Raw genomic sequence first — 11121 nt, forward strand, 5'->3', positions numbered from 1 at the left:
GTACATATCATAAGGAACAACATCAACCACAAAACAGTCATTAGGACCAAACTCGACCAAAAACTATCAAAAAAGAACCATAACGACCAAAGAATAATGAAAAAAGAATACTTAAACGAAATTGAAGAGGTTAAAAAATAAGAACAATCATATTCACAGACGGTAGCAAAACTATAGAAGGAGCAGGAATAGGAATATTTATTACATCTCAGGACAGAAAATATGAATACGCATACCAACTAGAAAACGCTACATCTATAACATCAATCGAAATAACTGCAATAGAAAAAGCCCCCGAAATAGCAAAAACAAAAATAATTAAAAATCTAATCATATACACAGACAGTTAGGCAGCATGCGAAATCATCAACAAAGCACAAAAAGACACACACATTGAAAAACCATTACACAACATGTTGAACAAATGCAAACAAATCAAAGCGGAAATCAAATGGATTCCAGGACATATAGGCATTCCGGGAAACGAAAAAGCAGATGAACTAGCTAAAGAAGGTATCAACGCGGAAAACCGAATACAAAAGAAGTTAAGACTAGACGATGCATTATTACTAACGAAAAACAAAATGATAGAAGGAACTCAAAAGTGGTACAATAACCAATGTCAAAAGAAAGGAAAAACATTCGAGTATTTTCAACCAGTGTTTGAAACTAAGCCATGGCATCTGGAAACCAACCTGTCAGCAAGCGAAATAAGAATAACTAATCGTATACTAGCAGGACACGACCTAGGAAACAAATGGCTGCATACAATGAAAATAACGAATAAACCATATTGTAGCCAATGCGAACTATAACTAATTAAAGAACGAATAACGAGATTTATTAAAGAAAACCAGATACGTTTCTAAACCCAAAAACCCATATCAAAACCAAGTCGATATGACTCAGAAAGTCCAACGACAAATAAGAGTACGGTAAGCCTCTGATTATGAGAGATGGTTGCCATCTAACATAGGAGGATATAGGTCCAAACTCGCATATAGAAGAAGAAGAAGACCATTTGCAGGGGGCCTCAACTCGTCTTTCCGCCTAGGGCCCCCGATACCCTTAATCCACTGAACCCCGCCACTGAAGAATTATACATAAAAGAGTGAGAGAGCAACGTTCATTATGTAGTTATGAATCATAATTTTATTTTTTTATTTTTTTATTTATGTATTGTTTACTTAAATGCTATTACAATACGATTTGGTCGTTACAGCTGTAAAAGCGGTTTTAATTTTACTAACCGTTCTCACGGTGTTTTGATTAAATTTTACAATCAAACTTTGGCGAATTAGAACATTTATCGGATAAATTATCATGAAAGCATGCAAACTTTTTTAGATAAATTTTACTAGTTACTAATTTCTATTGCCAAAAGGGGATCTATTAAAATGCCTGGAAATCATCAATATGTAATTCATCATTTAGTTTAAAAATCATTAATCATTCAAACTATAGGTATACGTTCATAGATAGTATCATACACTTCTTTCCACACATTATCTCCATATTCAAATAAGTATTTAAAATATTCCGTAACGCTGTCTAATTTATCTAGTTCCACAAGCCGTTCTACAGTATCAAGCAAAAACACAATTCGCTCTGGCGTAGAAGAATTTGTAAGTTTTGTTTCTACCATTTCTCTAGCAATGTCAAAATTATCATTAATTATAGCTGTTTCATAGACACTATTTCCAAAAACATCCTGTGTGTCGTACCGCTCAGTATCGCCAAGTAGCATAAAATATTTAAACAATTTAAGCGCCCTATCATTGTAACTTGATTCACTTGAAGCGATGTAATGAAACACATTCCACTGATTGCTAGTGTTGATTAATGTTCGGTCAAATTTGGCATCTATTAAACAGAGTACCATGAAGAAACAACCATTTTGAATGGTCATGTGTAAAAGATTTCGTCCCTCTTTATCGATTGTATATAGATCGGCAGTCCTGTCCAATAGATATTTAAAAGCAACGTAGGACTTATCATGAACAACGCGTTTTCCCTTTGGTAGTAAGCGCATTACCATTACAATAGTTCTGTTAGTAATAATCATTTTATGCTTTGCAATAATGTGTCTTATCATTTGGACGTTTCCTTCTTGCACTGCTCTAGCCAAGAGTGTTTCGAAAAGATAATTTTTGTTTAAAGTATTCTGCTCGTCATATTCTGGCAATGGTAAAAGAACTTTTTTAGAGGTGCGCACACAACAGCCCTTTGGAAAGCAAGCAATGTCTGCGTGAAAGGATACAGTGCTATTTGCCGTGAAGGTATCGTCTATGTTATCATCGGCATAGGAAATGTTCAAGCGAAAACATAACTGTTCAAGAAAAATCTTGAATGATTTCATTAGACCCAACTTGATGGCAGTTATAACTGCTGTGAATATATATGAAGTATTCTTTATTTCGGGAGGATAGTAATCAAGACTATCAATTACAAAGCATACGATATCGTAAACTTTATGATTGATTGCAGTTATCATCAATTGGTTGGAAATACTACGCAAGTAGTTCTGTGCATCTACGTGGTGCAGAATAAACTGTTTAAATAATTCGAACATCTTTTTCGTAATACAATATTCCAATATTGACAAGCCTTTCAAATTCGCGCGTTTAACCCGAATGTCGACGTTCTTGTTGTGGTACAGATGTTGAACAACATTAATTGCTAATTGTCGGGCGTCGTCAGCAGATGGTATATGGTTAATATAACAGCAAGTATTGATTATCAAATTTTCAACGTCATTTGAAAAAAGTTGTTGGAATAAATTTTCGATATTGACAGTGGCACCGTGACGTAAAAGAGATTTGATTGCATTTTTATTGGTTGTAACGAATGCATAATCTAGTGCACTCCAGCTAAAAAGATTATCCTTCACATTCACTAAATGGGTATCCATTTTGTTTAACAGTAACTGCATAATTTTATCATTATCGTACTGCAAAGCTAAGTGCAAGGGAATTCGACCAGCAGCATCTTTAGCTTTTATAAGAGTAGGTTCCACCGATAGAAGCGTCTCTACCTGTACTTTAGATTTGTTGAGCACAGCTAAGTGAAATTTATGTGCGATTCGTTCGTGTTGAATTTCACTTTCCTGAAATTGTGCAACGATCATTCGATCGAAAAAGTTCCGTGTTTGGTTCAAATGTCGCATCCAAAATGTTTGAGATTTGAAGTAGATTTCTTTATGTAGTTTGTCCTTATTTTCGTATAACCAAGTAGCTGCAAAGTATTCAGCAAAAAATCTATGGACAAACATTGGCATACCATATATTACACCATTTATAATTCCAGTTTTTTCCACATTCTGAGAAATTATTTCTTTTATTTCCTGTTTTCGCAGTGAATCGTTTGTGATACTATTATCAAAGATAACGTATGCAGCTAGTATAGAATGTTGTCGTAGAATTAGTTGAATAATTATATCTCTATTACACCTTGCAACTACGGTCTTGGAAGAAAACTCTGATAATCCTGATTTTTCATTTGTTAGTATATCCAATTTACGATTTACAAAAGATTTCATCAACTGCAGCGTGTCAAATTTTTCGCTTGAAAACAATTTTCCAGATATAGTTTTTGAATGAAAATTTACATGTTTTCTTATAACTGGTAAAAATGTTTCTATGCTCATCTGCAATAATAACGGAGCAATAACTAAATCCTTCAAACAGTTATCCAAAATAAGATAGGCAATTCCAAGCAATACTATCCTATGGTCCTCATCGCACTGGTAATATTCAGTCATTTGATCCAAAAGAAACTTATGCAACGTAAGTATTTGATCGTTTCGCGAAAATGGCTTTAATTGAAACATCTTAAAATCTTGAAATGATGTTTTAAGACCATCTTGGAAATCATGAGGACGGCTAGATAAAAACATTTTTCTTATTCCGTCATACGAAGCAAACGATTTGAGGCACTTGTTTACGACTGCCGAGTAGTTAGGCATTATTTCATCGTATCCATCCAATAATAATACTATTTTTTTTGTGTTGAATTTATTGCAAAAAAGGCGTAGTTGTATTAGTTGCTCTACATTAAGCTTCTTAGTGTTGCTTTCATCAAGATTGATCTGACCATTAGAAAATTGCAGTAAATCGAAACATAATGCACTGCTTGCACAATTATTGTATATTCCTCCCTCCGATCGCTTGTATTGAATTGAATCAGTAATGGCTAGACAAATGAATTGGTACAATATTCTAATCACCTCAGTATCATTTAGGCCATTTACATTGCCCTTAGACAATCGATCAAATTCGGAAGAATATTCGATGGCATTTAATTTAACTACAAACATCGACGGGTATTCGTTTGATAAGTACCATGCTAGCCAAGTAAAATAGGTCGATTTTCCTGATCCGGCTTCATCCAGAACAACTGATAATTTGCACTTGAGCTCCAAGTCAGGGACATTTTCAAGGTTATGGGTTTTATTTGTAATGGATGCGGCTATATCATAAAATATAGATTCATTCTGATATTTATGTAAAATGTCATGAAAACTAAGTGTCTTATGAGCAAACCAATTTTTTAGCGCATTAAAAGACTTATTAAAATCATGTTTTGCTTGAGTCTCCTGTATTATAGATGCTGGATAATGTTGTAAGTGACGATGAATGTAGTTGTTTTTAATCTTATTATAGCTTCGATTATTTATGTTGTTGCTTTCTTCACGACCTGTGGATGCTGTAAAATTTAATACATCCAGTAAGACTGATAGATCATCCGTCATGCGGACAATACTGGTTAGAGAAGTTGATGTTCCGAAAAGATTTAACTTATCGTTATGCATGAATAGCATTTTTAACGATTCCTGCGTAAGATCTTGGACGAGCAAACATTCCTCAGGTGTTTGTTTATCTTCTGTAGTTTTAGCCAGTAATATCAATCTATGTTGATATTTGTTTAACATTTCAGTTATTGATGAATTGTGTTGTTCTAAGATGATGATAATGCTATGTGAAGCATAGTTTACCTCGTTGATATATCTAAGAATATATTGGAGATGTTGTTCCAGCGTGTCGGTATTATGGAATTTGGAAGTGTCAATAAATAAATAATCAATTTGCAACAGTTGTAAAGTTTGGATTATAATGATGGAACTAAGATGTACATTTTTCGAGCTAAAATAATAATAATTTTTGTTAGTACTTTTTTTATCTATATAACTGTAGAAACAAGATTTTTCCAGCCACTTAGGATTAATCTGAACAAATGAATATATTATGTTTAGACACTCTACATATTGTTTGGTGGAATCAGCCCATTCAATGTAACAAGTGTTGCACTTAATATTTTTGAATATGTTAGTTAAATAGATCGAGTCAAGTTGTAAGCCGTTTGCTTTTTTCATAGCGTCCAATATTGAAAGATGCATGTTATTAAAGGTGGCATTTATCTCAGTATCAGTTAACGTTGCTAATATTTTTTTGCTGTTACTTTCAAGCGTAAGTTCATTTGTTGCTTCACAAACTAACATGAATTTTCCATAAAACTCCTTTATTTTTGCATCAATCTTTGCGTATTCCGACTCATCTTTGTTTATCATATCGAACATATCATTGACTGCTGTTATCGAAAAATTAGGATCCAACCAGATTTTTTTCTCATCCACATCAGACCAAATCTCTTTTCCTACATTAAGATTTTTTTTATATTCTGTTACTAAAGCTATACGTAGCATTCCAATGGTTGATTGTTCTGGTGCTTCTAAAAACTCTTTTTTAAATTTATAGATATCGTTAGGTTGCTGTAAAGATGCTAGATCTGTATTAGACTGCTCAACAATTCTACTTATCAATGCGGCATACATGTTGTACAGCGGATTATCAAGAGTTATTTTCTGTTTGTTATAAATAGATTTCGCTAATAGCTTGCCTAGTTTGTCAAGGCTGACTGTTTTAATGGTTTCTTCGAGTTGGCCAAATATGGTATCTGGATTGAATTGATAAAAAGTGGCTTCAAGATCTTGATAACATTGAAGAATATAATGTTCACTAGGAATTACTTGGGAAAAGTATTGAATGATGCCATCGTCGATCTGCGCGTTGGTACATAAGAAATAATAATTTTGTTGTCCTATCCTATGATTACTTTCAACAAAAGATAAAAAATAGACGGGTATCGAAAACGGTGGATTTGAAGTTCTTCCCTTATCCAACAAAGCGGCTCTGGTAATTGTTGGCGTAGTTTTCGATTTTTTGTTTGGTAATGGGTGTTTAGAATTCGACAAATCTCTATGTTTGCTTTGCAGATAAACTGCCCCATCTTTTACCTGTTGAGAAGTGTAACGTAGAACTACATCGTCAAATTTTCCAGCATGAGGATCCTCCACCGTAATGTTGAAGTTGAAGTCCTTATTTTTTTGTTGTGTATCATATGCCCGTAACAGAATTACTGTAGCTATGTGGAGATGATATAAACTTCCATGTATTGCCGGTTTGCTTATATGAATATGTTTATTCAAGGCGGTCTGAGAACTATCTCCTCTGGAAGATGCGTTGGTAATTGGAACATTTTTCCTTTTCATCGTATTGTTGTTCTGTGCCATGACTAAAACAAAAGAATAATCGTAAAATCAACGCGGGTATCTAATAGTTAGTTGATAGTTAAACATAATAATTTTGTTATGTTACAAATTAGTTCAATGAATTTGTTTCTTTATTTATGAAGGCGTATGTGGTGTAACTCTTTCAATATTGTACAGGTTCTTTTAGCACCCTGAAATGACTATTTTTTCCCATTATAACAAAAAAGTTTTATGTTTGCTGAGGCTAAAAAATCGATTATCTCGAGATTAGAGTGAATCCAGATAATTCCCTTTGTCAGGATTTCAAAAATTGTTCATTCGGAGGTTTTCAGCAAGATCAATATTAGCCGCTTTTGTGGATGAACTGTTACTATTATGCTTATTACGTACCCATCGGAAAGCCTTCAACGATCGTAGAATCGCAAAAATGCTTGAACATTTCATGAAATGTTATGTATTATATATCAAAAATACAAACGCTACTGCGATAAAATAGGCCGTTCCAAAATTATTTTTATTTAGGCCAGCGACCATGAATTCGTACGATCAATCGCATTTTGATTTTATCTTTGCATGTGCTGTATTTATCTGGTGTGTCTCAACATGGGTTTTTATTACTGTTGCTCTGGCTGACTGGATGTGTTAAAGTTTGTTAATTGTAATTTGATCTGTGAAATGTTAGAGTTTTTACATGGTTCTATGATTATATAATTTTGTATAGCAGACATGCTACACTATCATCCGGTAGTTGTCGATGACGAATCTTCTTTGGCACAGCAATCATTGTCGTTCAACGCCGGCCTGTACACCACTACTGGACTTGGCCTTCAGTCACTTATCTATTACCCGTAGCAGGATAGTCATTCCCAAGAATGGGGGTACGGTCCATTCTGGGCTTGAACCCATGACGGACATGTTGTTAAGTCGTACGAGTTGACGACTGTACCCCTAAACCAGCCGACGATGACGAACAAGGAACAAAAATGTGCCAACACCAGATCAAATCAGATAGATCAGCAGACCCCATAGTGTATCATGTATCAACATTACTGCAAAAAAAGAAAATAATTTCCAAAACGCAAAACCTATTCAGACCAGCAATTAAGAGAAAACGCTAGTGTTTAACATATTCCTTAAAACCATGTTTTACTTGTATGATTCGCTATCGGTTTTTAACACAGTGATAAATCAAAGACTACAAAATATCTAACGAAAAATGGTTGTTTACAAACCATGTGTTGCAAATGCCTTGAAACCCTTTTTGTGGTTCTATTGCAGATCATTCAGAAAGTAATATATCTGTGAAAGTGAAAACTAAGTGTAATGTTTAAAAAGAAAACTATGGGGTCCTCAATTTACTTGAAACGGATCTCATATCAAAGGAAATGTTTTGGTATTACAACTGTTGCTAGGTGTTCTGTTTACACGGAAGGGTCGTGAAACCCTGTTTATGCTGCATGGGCGAAAGACTTTAGATTAAGATTTGTGAATGTATCAGAATTAGAGCCAGTGTCAGTATTGATCTTAGAGCTGAAATACACGTCGAACAACATAATTGTATCACAAATCAGTACTAAAAGTCTAAAAAATTATTTTGAAAAAAAAAAATGTAAACATCGCGGGCGGCTCCAGCTAACATCTCCTGTCAAAAGACTTCATATAATGGATGAAAATGAATGCGGCGGAATAGAAAATTATTTCGGGCCAAATGAAGTAGCACGTAAGAATAGAAATACGTCTCAAGTCAGATGAATTGTGCAGCTCACATCGCAAAGTGACTTGGTAAACCCTGTAAAATTAATTAATAAACAATTCAAGGATGTGCAATCAAAACTGAAGGCATAACAACACATTTGAAAACTCTTGTGGATATAATGTTACTACTAGGCTTATTTTACGTATCTTAAGCTCTTCATCTTGCAATATTTAAATTTTCCTAAGTGAATGATTTGTCTTTTTAGGCCGTCGACAAGGACAGAGGAGACGTGGTAGGGCCCAATTGAGGTGGCAAAATGGCGTGGAGGCGTCCGCCATTAAGGCCGGGATAACGGACTGGTAGACGAAGGCGCGAGACCGTGAGCGGTTTCGGACACTCCTGAGGCAGGCCAAGACTGCAATATTCTATAACATTTTTTGTTGTTTTGTTTTGAAAACCACCAAGAAGTGCATTACATATAGAAAAAGTTGCATCTTCATTCATTCTATTCCTCATTGTTCTTTAAATTTAATTTCACCCAACTATGGTACATTTTACTTATGTAATAAACAAAAACTCAACAAATCAACTGGCAAAATAGCTATCAATAATGATTACTGTTTCAAAAATGCTGTAAACATAATTATACTTACCCCAAAAATTCCGTGGCGGAATCGAGATATTCTCAAATCATCGATTTGATGATTAATTAAACTGAAACAATTCTTTAACAAAAAAAGAGTTTCCTTTTTTATATTTACTGCACACTGAATATTGTACGATACAATTTTATAAACTAATAAATGGTCTCAAGATTTTCATTTAATTTTATTCACCTTTTCGCATTAGGTGTGTTGTTAACCACGTCCAAAATACGTCTAAGCTGAAAACATGCAGATAACAGTTACGCTCGGTCCATTACTGTTTATCTATTCAGTGCAGAAATTGATAAAATTGTAAGTAACGATAAACCAGTGTAACATGCTTGCTGTACAAAACACCAAACGTTATGAATCATTTGGATCTGGCATCAAGTTTAACCAAACCTTAACTTATCTTAAGGAATTCTTATCGCAGGCCAAAATAATCATCCATTGGAACAGCTCGATACTTTAGTTCATCGATAAGCGTTGACTGCCCGTGTGTTAATACGACTATGGCGTAGTGGTGGCAAAAAATGTAAACCTCTCACAAATAGACAGTCAGGGTCAGTGTCTCCCGTATCGTACCTGTTTTCGTTTTTCTTGTACAGGCGGTTCAACCTATAGTCAAGAATAGCAATAGAGAATTACTGATAGCGACCTAGTATCTCACTCCGCTAAACATTCCTTTTAAATCAGAGGTTTGAAACCTTTGGGGAATTCCCTCCAAGGGAGAAAGTATTACTGTTTGGGCGGGATTTTTGATCAAAATTGCCCTAAATTCCATTGTACCATGCGCTCTCCAACCGCTCAAGAGCTTGTGAGTGAGGAATGAGATCCTACATGCACCCTCGAAGGGCGAAAATCAGCAAAAAGGTAGAAAAGCACTGCTCTAAACACTCGGTGTGATATAGCATTGTTATATAGCGGAAGCGATATAGCAGAAGTAGGCCATTGACAATTTCAGCGATTCTGTAGAGCTGACACTTTCGTACCCCTTGGGCTGCAGCTTGGATCATTCTCATCAGAAAGTAAACAAGCGGTTTTCTAAAAAATATGCTTGTTACTAATACTAATATAGGATAAACGTACCTATAGTGGTGCTAGTACCAATAGTGGTGATATTGCACTAAAATGCGTCTCATACGATAAATTAACAGTAGTTAAGTTATCTACGATAGTGTGAAATGTTCTCTAGCCTTTTGCAAAGGATTTAAAAATGAAATGGGGCCATTCCGTTTCTTAGTGACCGAAAAATCCATTGTTTATTGAAAGGTATCAACATTTGTCCAAAATCCTTAGGATTTAATAACGATACTCATAATTTTGTTAACGTTCTAAATGACCACATGACAACGCAATTATAAGTTTTTTAACATAATTGTTATCAAAAGATATCGTTTTATTCTAATTCATTGGCTTTTGACCATATTTACGTATGTTTAAGTGTTTTTTACGATAGTGACATTATAGGTACACCAAACAGACATGTTCCTATAGTGATCCTAGTTCTAAAATCAATAAAAACAGGTAATTTTTGAATTTTTTCGACGACATTTTTGACATTGTACATACTGTTTTCATTAAAATAAGCAACAAAAATGAGTTTTCTGTAAGTAATTTACCAAACAAAGGTCAAAATTCGCTTACTTGGCTGAGTGAAAAATCGACTTCAAATCAAGCAAACTCTTCTGGGTATGGGTTGACGACAGGTGTAATGCAGTACTTTAGTCAATAGCTTCATCGATCAAATTTATATTTTTTTTACGATCAAATTACGCAAGAAACCAATATTATGGCAGTAATCCTTGCTATTCATACGAAACAGGTTCGAAACTAAGTTTCATTGATATTATACACCGTTTTTGATGCATCTTTGTTTACCACCACTAAAGGAACACAATACGACGACTATAGGAACCATACCACTATTATAGGTACAACGAAGCAATCACAAAAATATGTATTTTTTCGTAAATTTGATGTGTTTCATGGTAAAAATGGTTATGATTGCGAAAACATATTCCAACTGTTAGGTGTTAAAATATTCAGAAATTGTCCTTCCTGACACTTTAAATCCATTAAAACACATCGGTACCACCACAAATTGCACCACTATTGGTACATTTACCCTATGTATTAAACAGCTTGGGGAATGTTTATTTGCTAAGGACAAAGCAAAACAATCGAACAAACGTATCAATTATATGCAACAAATTCAGTTACGTTTCTTAACA

At 34.4% G+C, this 11121-nt stretch overlaps 1 protein-coding gene across 1 annotated transcript; it reads right to left on the reverse strand.

Moving 5' to 3' along the window:
- Window positions 1-1144: 1144 nt before the first annotated feature.
- Window positions 1145-9251, reverse strand: LOC121599642. Its single transcript, XM_041927619.1, has 3 exons — window positions 9080-9251; window positions 8897-8968; window positions 1145-6570 (listed from the first exon to the last, which is right to left on the reverse strand). Exon 3 carries the CDS (start codon window positions 6566-6568, stop codon window positions 1454-1456), a length of 5115 nt encoding a protein of 1704 aa, XP_041783553.1. The 5' UTR covers window positions 6569-6570; window positions 8897-8968; window positions 9080-9251; the 3' UTR covers window positions 1145-1453.
- Between the last annotated feature and the right edge of the window lie 1870 nt (window positions 9252-11121).

Source organism: Anopheles merus, chromosome 3L, assembly GCF_017562075.2.
Source record: "Anopheles merus strain MAF chromosome 3L, AmerM5.1, whole genome shotgun sequence".
Classification (NCBI taxonomy): Eukaryota; Metazoa; Arthropoda; class Insecta; order Diptera; family Culicidae; genus Anopheles; species Anopheles merus.